The sequence below is a fragment of the Hoplias malabaricus genome, chromosome 4 (assembly GCF_029633855.1).
Source record: "Hoplias malabaricus isolate fHopMal1 chromosome 4, fHopMal1.hap1, whole genome shotgun sequence".
Lineage (NCBI taxonomy): Eukaryota > Metazoa > Chordata > Actinopteri > Characiformes > Erythrinidae > Hoplias > Hoplias malabaricus.
In genome coordinates this window covers 58,691,204-58,711,423 of record NC_089803.1, presented here as the reverse complement: position 1 = coordinate 58,711,423, position 20,220 = coordinate 58,691,204, and the positions used below count along the sequence as shown (strand labels likewise).

Genomic DNA, 20,220 nt, shown 5'->3' with positions numbered 1-20,220 from the left:
CAAATGTATATTTTTTTTATTTCACATGCAGCTTCCATTCACTTTACATCTCTACCCACGAAAACAATTTTTACAGACCAAAAACCGTCCATTTTTTTTCTCAGGCTGTATACCATATGCCCAAATGGGTCCTAACTCCCAACAAAGTACACTGCAGAGATTATTCATATGAATATTATTCGCAAATAGTACTGCATTAAAAAAAAAAAAAAAAAAAAAATATATATATATATATATATATATATATATATAGTTTTTTTTACATATAATAAAGTAGTTGCAGATGTATGATCTACATAGTGCACTACATAGGGAACGAGCAGCCATTTGAGATTTAGCATGGTCATTTAATTGTCCCACCACACATAAAAAATACATATAATAATAATAATAAATAATAATCATTTAAAAAATACATGCGCGTTCTATGTAAAAAATAAACAAAAACACAAAATTTTAAGTAATCATAATTTTGGTAATGATGGCAGGGTACGGTACATTATGGCAAGTTCTTCAGTGAACTTGCAAGATGCAGTGTGAAATCAAAATTGACTCAGTTCAGTCAGGTCCAGTCTACTTTATGTGTGAAAACATCCCCAGAAACATTCAGTGTTTTCGTTCCTTTTTTAATTTTTTTTTTTTTTTTTTTTTTCCTGTAGTGGTCTATTATCCTTCAAATGTTCTCTTATACACCATGACCCTGAAATGGAAAAGCAGAAAAGAAGATGTATGTATGTATGTATGTTCTCTTATACCACTGGGTTAAATTTTAGGGACCTGGAGGCTGTGGGTTCAAGTTCCGTCCGGGTAACTGTCTGTTAGGAGTTTGGTTTTTTCTCCTCATGTCTGCGTGGGTTTCCTCTCACCGTCCAAATACACATGTTGGTAGGTGGATTGACAACTCAAAAGTGTCCATAGGTATAAATGTGTGACACTGGCGCCCCCTGCAGTGTGTGTTACCGCCTTGCACCCAATGATTCCGGGTAGGCTCTGGACCCACCGAGACCCTGAACTGGATAAGGGGTTTCAGACAATGAATGAATGAATGAATGAATAATGGATATTTTCACTTGAAAGACTTTTTTCATGTATTTATTTTTTTAACAAATAAAAAAATAATAATACAATTAAAAGTACCTGTCTCAAATCACTGAACAAGTGTATCTAGGACAGGGTGTATGACACAATGTTATTTACTGGCACATTGCATTAGTAACGTTACAGTGCACGTTTACATCAAATCATAATATAGATAAATCATTAGATATATAATGATATTATTTTTATTAATAAATGGACATGACTTATATTATGTCATGTTGTTGTTGCTAACATACAAATGCTTAATAGTCATCAAAGAATGGATATTCAGGATGATCACTCCACCTTCAAAAGGAAAAAGAATGATTAGTTTACTTTGTAAATAGGTTGCACAATTTAATGTTTAATATTCCCCTAACTAAAATCCACAAAACCGTTGTATTTGGACAGGGAAAAAAAGCTTTTGCCCCTCACAGGACTATAATGGACTTCTGCTTTACAGAAATACACATGTCACAATACCAAAAAGAGTCATTGGTAAGTTCTTATATTATAACATAATATCTTATATATATATATGTATAATATCTCATAATGTTCCTTAAATTTAATTATCTGAATATGTTAAAAATATTAAGAGAACACTTAATCATGATCATTTCAGATCACAATCAGTGTTGTGAATCATATCAGATTGTAACCCCTGCTATCAATACTAGTGACTCACATGAGTAGCTCCACAAATCGGATGTCCTTGTTCAGCCCCTCTATCGCTTTCATTTCATCATCGGTTAAAGAGAAATCGAATATCTATCAAAAGAATTAATCAGCATAAATAGAGGACAAAAATTCAGCTTTATAATGTTCATTATTCAGCATACAAACCTCAAAGTTTTCTTTAATGCGCTTTGGACTGAAGCTCTTAGGAATGACAGCCACACCCCGCTGGACATTGAACCGTAAGGCTATCTGTGCTGTGGTCTTCTTATATTTGTTTGCAATAGATACCAGAAGCTCATCCTCCAGCAAAGGTGGGCTCTTTAAATTGACCCTGTATAACAGATGTATTTTCATTAATTTTTTTTATCAGATGTGAAGTCGTTACCTCTTCTGTACATTGGGAAATATATAAAGATGGAATTAATAAAAGTGGTACAATAATTTGGACTAAAATCTTATTAAAGGGCATTTTGGCATTATACCATCATTCAGAGTGGTTTGATGCAAACTGCTGCATTCTAAAGGGTCTAAAATACAGACATTTTACACAAAAGATTCTACAGAAAGGAAATTAAACCAATTTGAATGACATTTTTGAAAAAGGACAATGACAAAGATAATTTTTTTTGCCACTTTAGATATACAAAGCCAATATACAATGATAGCAAAGATACATATTAAACTTAGAAGAGCATTTTATACCAGGATGGATCTCTGGATGTTCCTAGAGGGCTGTATCCAACAATGATGATGTCATTCTGTTTACAAAACTCCCTCATTTTTGGCTGAGTGAAGTATGGATGGCATTCAATCTGCAACAGTAAGATAACAAGGTTAACTAGAACTAGTGACTCTGTTTTGCAGCAATATCCATGAGTAATAAAGCAGCAAATTCGAAATAATACATTTTATAATTAATAAAAACATACATTTCAAAAAACAGTTCCTTTAAATTTTCAACATTTTAATAATTATTAAAACTTGTGGTTAAAAACCTGAAATTAATTTACTGCTCATTTAACTTATTTATGCACAATGATCAATTAATTTTGTTTGAGACACTACTATTTTGGAAAAAAAGCATCTGTTTGATTGTATTCTAAGCAGAATTATAATAAGGATAAAAATATGTAACTATACCCTGGCTGTATAGGAATGTATTACAGAAATGTGTTTCAGCTTTCGAAACAATGCACACCCTGGGTTATGGAAGTCCGTTGTAGCATTACCTGATTTGATACTGGTTTGTACTTTAGACCTGGCTTATTCAGGATCAGCTCCAGTTGCCTTTTATTGAAGTTGGACACTCCAAGAGATTTGGTCAGACCCGCGTCTTTACAGGCTTCTAAGGCCTGAACAGGGAAAAAAAAAGCATTATGAACAGTTTTTTCCCCTCATGCTTCATACACATTGGTGTGACATTGTGTGTCAAACGTGTGTAAAAGCCATATCATACTTTGCACTTTGACTCTTTTGCCAGAGCCTGCGCCAAAGCCAACACAGTCAAAAAGAACTGAAATCAGATTCAACAAATGTAAATGTTCACTGACCTCCCATGTAGCACAAAGGTCTGTCTCATGATAAATATGCTTTCCATTCTCATCTTTTGGATAGAAAGTATCCCCTGGCTGAAAGAATATTTTAATAGTAAATTAATAGACTACAGATTTAATTGTAATTTAAAGGGAAATTCCAAAAGCATTTTTTTACATAGTTAAAATGTCAAAATATAAAAAAATCAGTCAGACTAGTGTGATAATAAAACATCCGTTATATAGTAAATTGCAAATACAGAATTGTTAACAGTGGTGGCAATAGGAACCAAACATCTGAGCTAAAATTCATAAAATCATTTTACCATTACATAAAATGCTTAAGAGACACACATAGGTTACTGTTTTATGTATAGGTAATACATGACTGTGCTGTTCATATCGCCATATCTGGTTCACATCACATCCCACTGTAAAGTGAAACTAATTTTACGAGTATCTAAAAGACGTCTCAATGAATTGTGCAGATGTTCTAAGAAAAAAAACAACAACTATCATTTCCCTTAAAATATGTGAAATGTGAATCACTCAGGAATTAGATTTCATTAGCAGTGTGATAGAATTTGGTTACGACCTTGAAAGCTATGGGGAGTTCAATGATGTAAAGGTCTACATAATCCAGCTGCAGGGTTTTGAGGGTTCGCTCTAGGGCGGGTCTCACCAGCTCTGGAGAATGAAAAGTGTTCCAAAGCTGTCACAGTGAGGAAAGAAAATAATAAATTAAAGATTTGTGGCCAGATGTTGACCTTGTACAGTTCAGTAATATACTTCACTTTATATGCACTCCACTACAGAGTGGGCACCAACTAATCGGGCAATGACTTTTGCTCCTTCATAATAATCATGTCACCACTGGCCGAGTTACCTTTCCACAGTAGAAGATATCTTCTCTCTTGACAGTTCCATCAGCAATTTTCTCTCGGATGGCTTGACCTACTTCATGTTCATTGAAATACACTAGTGCACCATCAATATGCCTATATCCAACATCAATGGCATACTTTACTGCTTCATAGGCTGTGCCTTTAGGAGTCTATAAAAAAATGCATATTTATAGTGTGACACATAAATACTCTTTTTGAACACTCTCAGAAAAATGGTTACTGTGGTGGTATTCCCAAGAGTTCATATTCAGTACCTTCTGTAGGGAACATAATTGTACCATATTCTATAACAATTGCCAGTTTTAAAGTGTTAATTTCATATGTCCCATTACACCTCCAGAAGTTTCATTTTAGGTTAGATTTGTAATATAATTATAGCATGATTAACAGTAATTTTTAAATTAATTTTATAAACAGGGCTCCTTACCTTTCTGGGATCTCCATATGTCCCAATTCCCATGAGAGGAATTTTTAAGCCATTATTCATTGTAACTGAGTGACTCTCAGCTGTCAAAGCCATTTTTTCCTTTAAGAACCACAGGTTATCCGTTCTTGCAGATGAATGTGGAAATGCTTCTGGCTGTGAAGACAAATCAGTTCGGCAAAGAAACCCAGCTTTATGAAGGTCTTGCTCAGCTCACGAAGTTAATCAGTAATGATGAAACTACTCTGTTTAGGACGCAATGACCTTTAATTTGAGCGTCCCCTTGTGGCTCAAAACAGTCAACCATATCTTTATCACCACCTCCTTGTTTTGGCATTCACTGTCCATTCTCTCAGCTTCTCTGGCTGTACAGTTACTGGCTGTAGTCCAACTGGTGTTCTGCACACTTTGTTTGTCCTCTTTGATACTGTTCTTTAGTGGACAGGTCCGCCACAAAGCATGTCGTTTTTGGGTAGTGGATCATTATTAGCGCTACATTTACAGTGATGTTACAATTACTGTTTATTTGCTTAATTTTATGTAGTGAGAAATAAAATGTGGCATATGTCATAGTTTATGCCCCGTGGAGGACTGGCGCCCCCTCCAGGGTGTATTCCTGCCTTGCGCCCAATGATTCCGGGTCCTGATCCACCGCAACACTGAACTGGAAAAACGTTTACAGATAATGAATGAATTATAGTTTATACTTTTATATCACATTTTATAACCCCAAAAGGAATTGAAGATGTTTATTATGGAAGAACATGCCTTGTGTAATCTTGCTAAATTTAACTAGAATATCCTCTTTAGCCTATATGTATTTTCTTTGCAATTGACATTCCAACATATTAATTCCTTATTATTTTATTCATTGTAAAACACTTTTTAAAATATATTACTTAATTAGAACGAATTTTAACTTTTCCCTTTTCTGATTAAACCCCTGAAACCCTGTTCATCAAAATGGCAAATTAAAAGTTATTTCCAAGAAATAAATCACTTCATTCCTTAAAAGTTGTTTAATTAAAAGTTGGGACACTGTATAAAGGTAAACAGATGTAAATAAAAATAGAATGCAATGGTATGCAAGCCTCATGGACCCATATTTTATACCCATAGACCATAGAACACATACCAGAAAAATACATAATAAAATAGTAACTAATGTATAATTGAATGGCAGTAACATATGTTTAAAAAGTTGGGACAGGGAAACAAAAGGCTGTAAAAACTGTAAATGGTACTAATAAAAAAGCAGCTGGAGGAGCAATTTGCACATGATGAGTCATGTGATTGGGTTTAATTTGTGGAAAATGTGGGACAATTTGAGAAAAATTTAAAACTATGAAACTTTGAATATGCGCAGCAGGTAGTGTCGCAGTCACACAGCTCCAGGGACCTGGAGGTTGTGGTTTCGATTCCAGCTCCGGGTGACTGTCTGTGAGGAGTTGGTGTGTTCTCCCCGTGTCTGCGTGGGTTTCCTCCGGGTGCTCCGGTTTCCTCCCACAGTCCAAAAACACTCGTTGGTAGGTGGATTGGCGCCTCCAAAGTGTCCGTAGGTGTGAGTGAATGTGTGTGTGTGTGTGTGTGTCTGTTTTGCCCTGTGAAGGTCTGGCGTCCCCTCCAGGGTGTATTCCCGCCTTGCGCCCAATGATTCCAGGTAGACTTTGGACCCATCGTGACCCTGAACTGGATAAGCGGTTACAGATAATGAATGAATGAATGAACTTTGAATATCCCACAGTACATATATATACAGTACATAATATCATCAAAACATTCAGAGAATCTGGAGAATGGACAATGCCAACGATCAATAAAGAATGCTTGTGATCTTTGGGCCCTCTGCATTAAAAACATTGCTATCTTCTTTGGGCCGAACCTAATTTAAAATGGACTGAGGCAGAATGGAAAATTGTTGTGTGGTCGGAAGACTCAAAATGTGAAATTATTTTTGGGAACCATGGACATGGATGGGAAGACCATCCATATGGTTATCAGCATATAAATCAAAAGCCTGCATCTCTAACAGTATGGAGTTACATTAGTGCCTATGACATGGGCAGCTTACTCATCTAAGGCACTATCATGTTTTGGAACCACACAGTGTTCCCATACAGACAAGGTGTCTTTCAGGGACAACCTAGTATATTTCAGCAAAACAATGATAACCATATTCATCATCCATCACAAGAGCATGCCTTCAAAGAAGAAGAGTCAGAGTTCTGTCCACACCTTTCACAAATAGAAAACATTTGGTGCATCATGAAATAAAAAATCCAGCAAAGAAGACCCAAGACTGTTAGAAAGCTACACCTGACATGAATGGGACAACATTCCTCTCCCAATGGGTCTCCTCAATTCCCACATGTTTAGAGATTGTTGTTACACAGTGGTAGACATGGCCCTGTACATGTACCCTGCCCCATCTTTCCTGGTGGTCACAGGGATTGAACCAGAGCTATATTACTCCCACAGCTATATTACTGAGAGTGTGTGATTGTCTGTTGTCAGGTCAAAAAGGCTTTCTCTTTTAAACCCTGACATAGCTTTGTCTATGCCTCATTAAATATCACAACTTCTATTAAATAAATCAATAAGTAAAAAAATCACTGACACAGGTTTCAGGTTAAAAGAAAACAGGTTAAAGTATATTACATCAACCCGGGTCTAAAAAGAGATACAAAAACTCTCATTGTCTCAGGCCCCTGCCTTTGGATCCAGCAGGTGCTTTGATAATTAGATTCAGTTTTGTAAGAACATTTATTCACATAAAAAGTGTATGTGTAATGCTTACCAGAATTCTGCTGAACTACAGTGGGCCTCTTCTGTGTCATTGATAAGCTTTCTCAGGCCTCACAGAGAACACAGACCAACTGTCTCGGAGAGAAACATCATTATTCTTTTAATTTATTCCATATTCAATAATTAAGTCAATGTTTTAGTCATTTAGACCCGTCACCACAATTCTGGATGGCTTGCGGATATGCCATGTGTTGTAAATGTCAGTGATGTAGGGAAGAGGGACATTGATGATCTTCTCAGCTGTCCTAACTATCTACTGCAGTGTCTTGTGATACAGCTGAGATTCTCTGCCAGGTAAACACAGTTGTCAAGTCAATGTTCAGCCGAGAATAATCATAACCTGTTATTCTGGAGTCAACAACTCATTTTGTCCAATTTCATATACAGGTTGTTGATTCTAGACCGGTCCTATTGCTGTTGCCCCTTCTCTCTTTACTGACTCGTCATTCTTACTCATAAGACCCACCATGGTTGTGTCACTGGCGAACTATATTATTTGATTTTGATTTGATTTGAACTGTCCATTGCTACACAGCTGTGAGTCAGCAGAGTGAAAAGCAGTGGACTGAGCACACAGGCTTGGGGGTTGTGGGCGCAGGGATCAGTGTGATGGTGCTGGGGATGTAGTTCCAAAGTCAAGATGTCCAGGATTCCATTGCAAAAGAGATATTCAGGCCCAGTGGGTTCAGCTTACAGATTAGGTGCTGAGGAACTATTGTGATGAATGTTAAAATATGAAGTCTGAACAACATTCAAGCTAATTTCAAGTACTGTATTTTCAATGTTCAGCAATGGCACTGACTGATTATTACACACCAGTGGCGGATGCTTGTCTTTCAAGGAGGGGAAGCTCAATTTTGGCCTACATCATAATTTATTTATACGTAAATTCTACCCTCCATTCCTTTTCAGGAAAATGATCTGTGACCCTGTCGTACCAACAAGGCGTCTTTTCCAGGGACTTGACTAGTATCCTCTCAATGGCCAGCAGAGCTAGGCTGCTTAAACGGCCTTGGCCCATGTGAAGTGTGTCCGCCTGTGAGTGCTTTGTGACGGTGGAGGGGCTCAGCAGCACCCGCTGGACAGAAACTGCGATAGAAGTCAGAAAGAGTGATAGAAGTCAGTCTCCAAACACAAGCAGCTACAAAAAACCCCACCAGAAATAGAAGCTCGATTTGTCGCTAGTCGTTTTTAACAAAGAAAATGCCGCTAAAAGGATTAAGAACGTCTCCGGTTCAACAGAACAGAATAAAAATGTAATGCTCGCACGGATCTCTACACCAAAGGATCGCTGATTCGCTCATCTCGCTGTCAATCAAAAAGGGATTCCGCCTCAGACAGAGGCCCCCAGAGACGCTGAGCGTCCAATGGGTGGGACAAAGCCCAGCATTTATCCAATGGCTCGTCTCGTTTCGCTGCACTTCGCTGCTTCACTATTGCGTCCGCACTGTTTAAAGCACTGTCTTTACCAGTGATAAGAAGCTGGTTCTGAACAAAAGTTGAGCGCGTTGTAGTGCATATTTATTCAATGACATGTACACACAACAGTATATATTTGATCACTTATTTTTTGACATTTTAGGGGAAGCTGAGCTTTTATCATCTAGACATGTAGACAAGGTTCACAGAACCTTGATTTTCACAGAAGGGGTCGTATTTTAACCCCAAAGGCTAGTCATAAATAATTCTTTATTTGCATATTGAAATGTCCATTTTGACAACACTTCTTTTGTAAAAATATATTTGGATATTTCATAATCAATGGCCAGATAATATCATATATTTATTTAGTAATTATTAGTAGTTTTGCCTGTTCACCTGCAGGATCTCGCCTGGGATTACATCGACTTTTTTTCAGACCTGATGCGCCAACGCGTATTACACCTCTGAGTTGGTCCTCTGCAGCTCTCCGTAGCTTCGCTAAGGAGGCCTCTCTGCATCTGTTAGCGAGCTCTGATAAAGAAATCGTCCTAAAATCGCAGTTAAATGTTACCTGTTGTAGCCATTACTTTGGGGGAAGATGATACGAATATATACATTTGGCGAATAGAGTTGAATTCCTGCTGCGTGTTTTTATTCGGGCTTACTTCGTTGTTTATGTTGTCGTTGTGCTTGTCGCGGTCAGTATATAAACTGTTTACCACTGTAATAACATGGGCTTCTTTTCCGTGAAGGAATAGAGGCTAATTCTTTGTTTTGTGGCTGATACATTTTTATATTAGGTTTGAGAACGGACAACACGTCGTTATCATTATGTTTTTGCCGAAGGCGAGGATAGGCATCGTTTTCCTCGTTTGTATTCATGGGTACTAATCTACTCATGTGAGTATCAATACCAGTAAATCTGACTGCAGTGATTTTAGTGTGTGCTTGAGAAGATGGAGGAGAGTGGAGAGAGGATAGAGTCAGACGACATCGTGATCATTGTGGAGAACGAGGCGGAGAGTAAACCCATCCAGGAGGAGAGAAACGTGAATGAGGAGAGGACGGAGAGTCTGTTGGACATATGTCCGCTTTGTAAACTGAGCTTTCACAGCAGAGAACCCAAACTCCTGCCTTGTCTCCATTCTTTCTGTAAGAGATGTCTGCCCTCACCCTCCAGAAACCTCTTGTACGGAGAGGGCACCAACATGCAGATGCCTGCAGAGGGCCAGACCAAGCCCTGTGAGTACCACTGTGGTATTTATTGGTTTTCACCTCCCACCATAAATCTATAAGAAGAATATTTATTAGAGGTGCCCAGACTTATGGTTTTCTATATCCATATGTTGTCATGCTTGTAATTAAGGGTTCACAAAGACAAAAACACATAGTAACATTATGCTAATATATTTTTGTTGCCAATACAGATTTAGAGGGACATTAAGAGTTAAAGATGCTGTCTGAGAAGAACCTAGCTACCATTTACACTTAGTCAAAATTGAATTTTTCCTTCTTGTGTAAAGCTATTTTTTAATGGGATATACAAGTTTGTTCTGACAGAATATTTGTACACACACAGCAATCTGAAGTTGATTGTATTAGTGTTACTTAAAATGCACAGTGAAATTGAGAAAAAAATATTTTATATTTGTGAAAAAACATTACAACTAGTTGTTAATAGTTTTATTTGTTGGTCTATGTTAATTTTGTAGTAACATTGATAAATATTCAGTCTGTTTGTCTGAGCATGCACAGCTGTTTCGATGCAGTAGACCAAACGTGGGAGGTATAAATAGACACGAAGGTTGAAAAATAGGCCTCCTGCATCAAATAGTCTCTACCAAATATAAGTCTACTTACTTGAAATATGGACTGTTTTTATATATTTTTTAAAATTAATTTATCTCCACACCATGAACATTGGAGTAGTAAACTGGCTGTGTGCCTAGCTTTCTCTCTCAGCTTGTAAAAGAACTGCTACTTTAAAATGAAGACTAACCCTAGACACAAAAATGGTCAGGACTAGAAGAGTTTACAGAAAAAAATAGTCTTTGAGTTTCTGGTCTTGTTTTAATCACAGGAGATGATAACATTGTCTCTATATAAAGTGCTGTATTTATTTACACTGAGTGCTCACTTGTCTCCCAAATTAATGCTATGGGGAGTCACTTCCCAAAGAGACTTATTTCTGTATCCCAGGCACTTCAACACTGTCTGAGCAGGTATATAGCTGTATACCTGCTCAGACTGTAACATTGCTTCCAAAGCAAGAGAGCCAGCCTTAGCCTGGTACGTGTGTCATGTTAACATTTACTCTGTAATGAAAATTCCTGTAGAAAGAGGAAGAGCTGAAGTTGGGTGTCTTCGTCTGTCAGTGCAGTTTTACCCCATCATTTAAAAAATATTTATAAATTCACAATTTTCAAATAAATTACAGAAAATAAATGTTGGCTTGTACAAAATTGCATTTTGTTTTCTTTTCATTTTCTTCTTAAATTTAAAATGTTTTTGTTGTTGTTTAAACAGATAATTGCATAATGAAATTTAAGTGCCTGTACATACTAAGTGCTATTTTCTATAATTTTAAATGTATAATTTACAAAAGGGCATTGTTCATAACATTTAATTCAAATGCTACAGTATTTTTAAAATATTGTCTTCAAGCATTTTTTTTTTCAAATAAACCAACTAATCAACAAAGCAAAGAAAAAAAAAAAGATAAAACAAAATTGATAGTTGCAGCCCAAAAGTGATGTAATATTTTTCCCCACCCTTATAACTCTCTGTATATCTATAGATTCTTATGATATTACTGTTGCTCCTTTTCTAAGAGCATTACAAATGGGTATCTGCTTTTGTTGTGTCAAACTATCGTGACTTTAACTGGTGTATGATCATGCTGATTTCTATGGAGACTGGCATAGTAATGCTGGTATTATGTAATGTAAATGGTGTAAACTCCCTAGCTGATTCTTCTTTCATTTTCACTTTACAGTAAACGTGATCCGCTGTCCAGTTTGTCATCAGGAGTGCATGGAAGTTGAAGTCTTGGATAACTTCTTTGCTAAAGATACAATGGAGGTGCCCAGCAGCACAGTGGAGAAGACCAGTCAGGTGCAGAAATAGGATCAGTAAAAAAGCCCACTTTGTTGGTAGTTTTCAGTTTTGTAAAATGAAACTGGAATCTGTGAGATGTAGGGCTTTCCAGTCAGATTGTTTAATGAGCCATGTAGTAATCAAACTCAAAACCTGGGGATAAACGATGCACATTTAAATTGAACTGAAACTGATGCAGGAACTGTACATAACACCTACAACTTTGCAGTCATGTTTAAACATGTCATATGTTCCCTTTAGTATATGCAGACCATATAAACAGCAGTTGTTACACCTTAGGCGTTACATCTCTGTTAGGCCTCATCTCAAAGTTAATACTGTGTTTGTTCATGTTTATTTTATTTTTGTCTTGTTCCATTGGTCCTCTGTTTCTTTTCAGCTGTGTATGAGCTGTGATGACAACACAGAGGCAACTGGTTTCTGTGTGGAATGCGTGGAGTTTCTGTGCGTAACCTGCATTGAGGCTCACCAACGTGTGAAGTTCACCAGGGATCATACTATAAGACAGATTGAAGAGATGTCTTCAGGTAGTCCCTCCTTTACTCTAAGAAGCAATCAGTAAATGGAGCAATTTGTCATTTTCACCAGCAAAATAATCAAAAAATGTGTATGAATATAAATATGAATATTTTTACGTTTTGTCTAAAAGTTGGAAACTGACAAGAAATGAAGAATCAGATTGCTATTTAGGCTTAAAAAACATTTAATACCAATTATCAGATATATCCAGGCCACTAGCTTTAAAATATCTGCAATAGATATAATGTTTATATAATGAGTACAGTGGTTTAATCACATAAAAAAGGAATCAATCATAAAAGAATCAGTTTTATAACCCGCAGTTAAAAATACTTTGAAATGTTTTTGATTATAGAGGCAATGGGAGCGTCCACTCAGAAGCCTGTTTTCTGTGATATCCACAAGCAAGAGCCTTTGAAGCTGTTTTGTGAAACATGTGACCGTCTCACCTGCAGGGACTGCCAGCTACTCAAACACAAGGACCATAAGTAATCCATCTACTGGATGTCCATACAGTTTGAATTAAGTCATTGAAATGTGTGCTACTTTGTGCTAGTACCATGCATATATTAACTTGTTTCACCTTTCTTCATCATAGCTATCAGTTTCTGGAAGATGCATATAGGAACCACAGGGAGCACCTAGAGAAGATGACAAGCCAGCTTCAAGAAAAGAGGAAGGCTATTGGGGATGTGTCAGACACCATAAACAATGGGTAACATACATTTCCTGTATGCTTCTGTGAGCAAAGTGATAGAAAGAATGCTTCATAATTTTAGGACAAAAGTTTAACTATTTCCCTTAGTCATAAGAAAAAGTCATACAAATTTTTTCTTTTGTTTTCCAGTCTTCAACAAGTGGATGAAAACCGTAAGGCTGTTGCAAATGAAATTAAAAAAGCCATCTGTAATTTGATAATGGAAATAAACAGAAAAGGGAAGATCTTAATCAACCAGCTTGAGGTACCGACTAAATCTTTTACCATGAATGTCACTAATGGGGACCTAGAGAAAGGTTTCTGCATCATTTTTTTCCCTGTTTCTTTAGGCACTCACTAAAGACCATGAAACGGTCCTGAAGAAACAGCAGGAGGACATCTCTTCTCTTACGAAGCATCTTGATCATGTGATCAACTTCACAAAATGGGCAACAGCCAGTAATAGTGGTACTGCACTGCTGTACTGTAAACGACTGGTAGGTGTCCAGCTTGGTCTTAGCAATTGACAGTCATTACTCTGATACTGAGCTTTCTTTTATTTCTCTGTTTTTAGATCATGTATCAAATCCAATACCTCATGCGGGCGAAGTGCAACACTTCTTATGTTCCTCAGAGTTCTGTTCGATTCCAGTGTCGGTCAGCATTTTGGGCTTCAAATGTCGACCTTGGTAAGACTCATTATAGTCAATTTTAAAGAAATGCAGAAACCACATTTCATTTATTTAAATTTCAAATTTACAAGTTATTTCTTGGGATAAAATTAGAATTTGGGAATAAGATATGTACTAATCAAAGGAAGCAGACTGTCAAAGGAATTTGGGAAAAATCTATACTCAAAATAAAGTGTTATAAAGTGGTCAAGAATGGGTGAATTTGGTAATAAAGGTCAGTGGAAACCATCTTGTTAACTTTTTTTGTCTCAGGCTCCCTAATGGTAGAGAAAACCTCTGTCCGGCAGACAATTGGTCCACAACCGTTTCCTTTTCAACAAATGCACCCTGGCCCCAGAACTGAGGGGCCTCCCGGACCCTTTCCAGGCCCTCAGTCTCAGCAGCAGCAGAGACAAAGTACGCTTGCTCAACTTCAGATGCAGGTTGAGAAGCTTGCCCAGCATCCTAATCGACACATGTCACCAAATCACTGGTCATGCTGTATGAGGCCACCTGGCCAGCAGCCCCCTAACAGACCAATGCAGGGAGGGTCCCCATCCCAGACACTACCACCGAACATGTCCCAACCGGGCTGGAGGTACGGTGCCCCGCACATGAACAGGGGGAGTCCTCCATCAATGATCCAAAACTCCAGTATCCCCCAACAGGTAAGAACATGTGGCAAGGCCCAACAAATATTTCAACGTTCAAATGCAAAAAGTTTGGACACCCCAGGTAGACAGTTTGTGTCTATGTTGTGTCTATTCTAAAACTTTGTGCCTTTTATTTCATTAGACTTTAAGGGGTCTTATCAACAATCCCAGTTTTCCTCCTAAACCAATGGACATTATGCAGGGACCATCTCGCTATTCTCAGAATGTACCTGTTTCTGCTCCTGGCCCTCACCAGACACAGTCTTCACTCCTCCAGGTAAAACAAAAAAAGGTTTCCAGGTTTCCAGTCTTGAGCTCACTGCTTTGTAAAAGCTTGTATATGGTAAATTTGCTATTGGTTATGGGCTCTTTGTACTAAGCCCTGCTTGTGTGTGTTTATGTGTGCTTTTGTGTTTGCAGCGAAACATGTTGGATGCTACATACCTCAGCAGAAGGAGTGAACCTAGTGGCTCGTTGCCTATTTCAGCCCCAAGACCCAGCTACCCTCCCAACGTGGTCCTCTCCGCAGTTGACAGAGCTGGTATGTATGAGAGGAGGATACTTTTACAACAAAAAAATTTGTTTGTCAAAATGTTTTAAAGCAGTAATATAAAGCATAATACTTCATCACACCTAACTGATTCTCACTTTCAGGTGTTTGTAAACCATGTGTAAATGAACAAAATATTTCAAATGAAGGGTTTGTAATAAATTATCAGCCCCACAAAGAAGTTTTCCTAAGAAGTTCCTAAGCTGAATGAATGACTGAACATTCTTTTTATGGCTATGAGAAAAAAAACATTACAGCCAACCTGTTTTATGAAATGGACCAGTCACGTTCAAGGTTGGACTAGGATTAGTTTTGTTTAGCAAACAACACAAAATGCAAACACAAACTCAAAACTGAGTTTGTCATTTTGACTAAAGTCCGATTATATACTTCTGCTTTGACTCGACACAAAGCCGTGCAGGCCATGCAAGAGCCCTACGCTGTTGCGAGCATTTATACTTCTGCTTTGATGTCTGCGTCGCTCTGCAATAAACATGGCCACACCATTAGGACTGAATCTCTAACATCTTCCTCTACACTATGTAGCACACAATGTAGTGGTGCAGTAGAATTACTTTTATAAATCTTTTGTAGATCTTTATAAATCTTTAAAGGTCGTTTTTTGGGACAGAGCAGAGTTTATATGAGGTACCAGGAAAGTAACTTATACAAAACCAGCACCCGCGTCACTCGTAATCTTTTTTCCCCGGACACATCCATATTTTTCAATTTTTTCAGCATTTATATTTATCCCTGATGCCCACATGTCTGAGGAAATCTCTCGCTATGAACTTGCTGCTGTCTGCGTCTTTGTGTGCGGAGATGAGGAATTTCTGTTTCTGTACGGTTCTGCATAAACAATGTTCGTCCGACTTCCGACCAGTCACAGTCGTTGCAGTCTGTGTTGATGCGACACATGGTTGCATTTCTGGAGAGATATGTGTCAGGCGCGTAGGGTTTCCGTTGACGTGTTGCCTACGTCACAGGGTCGACGTAGAAGTAAGAATTGGGCATAAATACGTATCTTTTGAATTTAGAAGTGTATTGCTAACTGGATGCTATTATATAATACATTACTGTTATTGAACATACCTGAATACCTGTAGAATATTCTGGAAAAACCTTGCTTATAACTATATATTTATATGCTTTTAATATATTTTCTCCTACACTCTTGGTTTTAGCACCAGGAAAACAAGTGTCTCCTATGTCATCCGCTACCTCCTCAGAAGGAAAGACAGGGTAAATGACTATTGATCTTGTAATATGTTGCTTTCCTGCTTCAAAAACTTGAGTTCTAGCTGTATTGTTCAAATTGTATTTTTGCTCCCTTTAAGTGCTGGTCCCTGGAAGCGTTCAGAGCCTCCACAGAGTGGACCTTCAAGCCTTGCTGCTAAGAGAAGGAGGAAATCATCCCCAGGCCCTGTCATCGTTATCAAGGATGAGCCAGAGGATGATGATGAAGTTCGCTTTGTGAGTATGAGGTGTCAGCATGCTACTGTGTAAAGACTGCTGATGTTGGATGTAGGTGGAGGTGCATTACATTTTTGTGCACAATCTCACTCCAGATTCAGTTTCATATTTCTGTTTTTTTTTTAAGGTCCAGACCACTTCAAAAGCCAATCTTCCAGACAGCACAGGTGTGCAGTCTCAAACCCCCCAGCAGGAGTCCCCTCCAGCAGGCGAGCAGCAGACAGACAAGACCCCTGAACAAGAGGAGGACCCTAATGAGGATTGGTGTGCAGTGTGCCAGAATGGAGGGGAGCTGCTTTGCTGTGACAAATGTCCTAAAGTCTTCCATCTTAGCTGTCACATTCCCACGCTTTCTGCATCCCCAAGGTAAGTGCTTTGTATTGTAATTTATAATTTTTTTTTGTGTGTTTAGTAGCATTCAAGCTGCTTTTATGTGCATTTGAAAAGGGCACATTTTTTCAGTAATAAATTAAAGTTGGTTTTAATTAGGTTTGTGATTATGGTTGTTTTGAATGAAAATGAGGTCTGATTGGATACCCACCAAAGGACACCTGGGCTATGCAGAATGTCTTTATATCACCAGTTTGTGATCTGTATATTTGTTTCTGCAGTGGTGAGTGGTTCTGTACATTCTGCCGTGACCTCAGCACACCTGAAATGGAGTATGACGTTGAAGGCGCAGGGGAATTGAAAAATGTGAAGCAGGATCCTGATTCAGAGACATTCACTCCTGTGGATAGACGTGTATGGGCCATTATTTTCTCGTTTGTTTGTTATTTTCTGTTTTAAATGAGAACAGAAATATTTAGTTCATCAATATTACACAGTAATTACTCTGTTTTTTTTCATTTATTCTCACACAGAAATGTGAAAGGCTGTTACTCAGAATCTACTGCAATGAACTCAGCACTGACTTCCAGGAGCCTGTTACACCATCAGTAAGTTGGGCTCAGTCTTATAATCTACAATCTATATGACATATTTTTCAGGCTGTAATATAGTTTTTGTCTGGGTACAGCAAAAGCATTTTTAAATTTGCTGCTTTGAATTTGGTAGCCACATGCAGAACTTTTGTGAATTATAAAATGAACTGAACCCAAATATTTTTGTAATTTCTAGACCATGCCAGAGTACAATGAGATTATAAAAACACCAATGGATCTGTCGAAGGTGAGGAGCAAGCTGGAGTTGAAACAGAACCCAGGCTACAGGAGCACTGAGGAATTTGTTGCAGACATGAGGCTTATTTTCAAAAACTGTGCCATTTTCCACAAGGTAAGCTTGATTGTATTTTTTACTTTTTAAAAAAGCAACTTGACAAGGGAAGGATTAAATATTCCCTTTTATTATTGTAAGCTAATCGATCATATTTTGGAGTAATTTTGGAGCATTGCTCTTTGTACCCCCTGTATTTCACTAATGGGAGTCATTCGTTCATACATCATATATCTTTCTTATTCCAAGTCCTTCTAAATGATTGAACTGTGGGTTATAGCCTGTGTTTTTAAAAAATGGCATTAAATATGGCATCTATTTCATGCTACATTTCATATGACCCAACTTCAAATGGCTTTTCCTTAGAGCCTGAAAATATAGACCATGGGTTTAGATTCAGAAAATGATTTGAAGAGTGTTTCATGATGTTAATTCACGAATAATGGGATGATTAATACTTTCTGTGCCTGCTTGTAAAGTACTGCAGGACAATTAAAACTTGCTATGCATGCTCTGTGAGCACCAGAGGAAATTAAAACTCACTGTGCCTGTGTCTCAGGACAATTAAAACCACTCTTTGTGATTACCCTCACCCCACTAGATACCCTCCTTGCACATGCACATTTGAATATTGAAACTCGGTCAGTCACACAACAAAACAGTAATTTGTATTTGGCAAAAGTACATATATATATTTTTTTATATTTCTAACCAAAGGTATATGCTTGTACTTTTCCTAATGGGTCTGCAACTGTGTGTGCTGTTTCAGGAAGACCATGAGATGTCTAACGTAGGTGCTAATTTGGAGAGCTTTTTTGAAGAACAGCTGAAGCTTCTGTATCCAGACCGGGCCTTCCCCAATGTGAAGAAGGAGAATACTGCTGGGGAACTGGAGCCTCCAAAAACCATACCAGAACCTACACCAACAGCACCAGAACCTACACCAACAGCACCAGAACCTACACCAACAGCACCAGAACCTACACTAACAAATCCAGAAACACAAACGACTCCAGAACCATCACAGAAAACAACCTCACAAGATGCCCCTGCAGCACAAGAGACAGTGGAACCCCTCAGTGAAGCCCCTGCTGAGGGAGAACCCCTGAGTGAAGAACCTGTGGAGAACACAGAAAACTCAGACAAATCACCAAGGAACCCTAGTCCAGAGGACCCCATGGCAGAGAACCACAGCCCAGAGAACCACAGCCCAGGGAACCACAATCCTGAGAATGAAACTGAGAAGCAAAATGGTAGTAAAGATCAAGAGGGCTGATCAAGTTACCTGGAAACTCTCAATTTTATTCAATGTTTAAAAGCTTTTCCCCATCCCTCTCTCTCTTTTTCCCATTTTTATCAACTTCACTTTCCCCGGAGCTGGACATTATAACTCCAGAACTCTGATACCTGGAGTTGTGTGTATGAATTTTGCAATAATGTTGTATACAAAATGAGGAAACCGAGCAATACAGCTCCTTAGGAAATGTTAAATGGGCACTAAACACATGGACATAAAATAAGTACTTTGAATTATGTTATGTTAATGACGAACATGTGGAAAAGAACTTTGACACCAACTATACACCTATTTACCGTGTCTGTAATACAATATTATGTCATTCTTCTCCAAAAATATGAAAATAATTAGAATTGTTGTAGTTATATTTATTTCTGTTTTGTTCCAAATTTTGATGTGTTCTAGTGCTCTGGACAAGAGCACCATTAGTAATAAATTTCCAACAACTGTAGAACTTTGTATAATGTGTTATTTTCATCCGAAGAGTAGATCTGGAGAATCAGAATTTAGAAGCATTATCAGTGCATCATCAGAGAACATTTCTTATATATGTTGCAATATTGTCTAAGGAGTAGCTCTATTATTGAATTTATACTGTCACTAGAATGCATTTACATTTTATTTTCTGTATTTTTATTTATTTATATTTATTTAATTCCTGTTTGTACTTATGTTTAATTTTATGCTTCTTAGTGCTAGGGATGGATCACAGACTTGCAAAAAGTGAGATTAAACAATATTTCATGTTGATGTTTATGTTACCTTTGAGCAAAGCTGGAAATCTGCTTATTTTTTCATGTAGGTAATTTGAATAATAGACATGATATTTGAATGACTTAACACCTGAAAATTTTTTGTTTTAATCAGTGTTCACTGGGCACACGGCAGGAACATGCCCTGGACAAGTTGCCAATCCATTGCAGGGATACATACACTAACCAAGCCACTGATTCACCACCAGCTGATTTTGCACTGCCTGGTCTGTAGGAGAAAGATAAATATCTTATACCTAGTGCTTAATTTAATTATTGCTCTTAAGGAGATTTTGTTTCTGTAATCACAGCTATACAAATGTAATCAATCTCTGAGTGGATAATGTAGATAAGGATAGAGAAGGACAGAGAGTAAGGAAGAGTGCAGGGGAGGGGAAAGAGCCCTCCCCCATGAGTCTACACTTAT

General features: G+C 37.8%; 2 protein-coding genes across 3 annotated transcripts; one reads left to right on the top strand and one right to left on the bottom strand.

The window, feature by feature from the left end:
* Positions 1-1,142: 1,142 nt before the first annotated feature.
* Positions 1,143-12,472, bottom strand: LOC136693860 (aldo-keto reductase family 1 member D1-like). Of its 2 annotated transcripts, XM_066667074.1 has the most exons (11): positions 12,436-12,472; positions 7,420-7,498; positions 4,626-4,778; positions 4,180-4,347; positions 3,889-4,005; positions 3,312-3,389; positions 2,991-3,113; positions 2,464-2,573; positions 1,927-2,092; positions 1,769-1,851; positions 1,143-1,386 (listed from the first exon to the last, which is right to left on the bottom strand). In XM_066667074.1, the coding sequence occupies exons 3-11, from the start codon at positions 4,716-4,718 to the stop codon at positions 1,344-1,346; spliced, it is 981 nt and encodes a 326-aa protein (XP_066523171.1). In that variant the 5' UTR covers positions 4,719-4,778; positions 7,420-7,498; positions 12,436-12,472; the 3' UTR covers positions 1,143-1,343. The 2 variants fall into 2 exon arrangements, with proteins under 2 accessions (XP_066523171.1, XP_066523170.1); XM_066667073.1 differs by lacking the exons at positions 7,420-7,498; positions 12,436-12,472 and having other exon boundaries at positions 4,626-4,857.
* Positions 9,352-19,734, top strand: trim24 (tripartite motif containing 24). Its single transcript, XM_066667071.1, has 19 exons — positions 9,352-9,547; positions 9,650-10,091; positions 11,845-11,963; positions 12,346-12,493; positions 12,841-12,973; positions 13,084-13,200; positions 13,333-13,447; positions 13,533-13,679; positions 13,757-13,871; positions 14,127-14,521; positions 14,649-14,783; positions 14,927-15,047; positions 16,241-16,298; positions 16,394-16,529; positions 16,657-16,895; positions 17,141-17,273; positions 17,393-17,467; positions 17,649-17,804; positions 18,514-19,734. The coding sequence occupies exons 2-19, from the start codon at positions 9,806-9,808 to the stop codon at positions 19,018-19,020; spliced, it is 3,135 nt and encodes a 1,044-aa protein (XP_066523168.1). The 5' UTR covers positions 9,352-9,547; positions 9,650-9,805; the 3' UTR covers positions 19,021-19,734.
* The last annotated feature ends 486 nt before the right edge of the window (positions 19,735-20,220 follow it).

Coding starts and splice junctions, on each gene's coding strand:
- LOC136693860 (XM_066667074.1), bottom strand. CDS start 4,718: ATGGCTTTGACAGCTGAGAGTCACTCAGTTACAATGAATAATGGCTTA. Junction 4,348..4,625: donor CATATGGAGATCCCAGAAAG/GTAAGGAGCCCT, acceptor ATTTTTTTATAG/ACTCCTAAAGGCACAGCCTA. Junction 1,852..1,926: donor GCATTAAAGAAAACTTTGAG/GTTTGTATGCTG, acceptor TTCTTTTGATAG/ATATTCGATTTCTCTTTAAC.
- trim24 (XM_066667071.1), top strand. CDS start 9,806: ATGGAGGAGAGTGGAGAGAGGATAGAGTCAGACGACATCGTGATCATT. Junction 13,872..14,126: donor GGCTTCAAATGTCGACCTTG/GTAAGACTCATT, acceptor TTTTTGTCTCAG/GCTCCCTAATGGTAGAGAAA. Junction 16,896..17,140: donor ACGCTTTCTGCATCCCCAAG/GTAAGTGCTTTG, acceptor TTGTTTCTGCAG/TGGTGAGTGGTTCTGTACAT.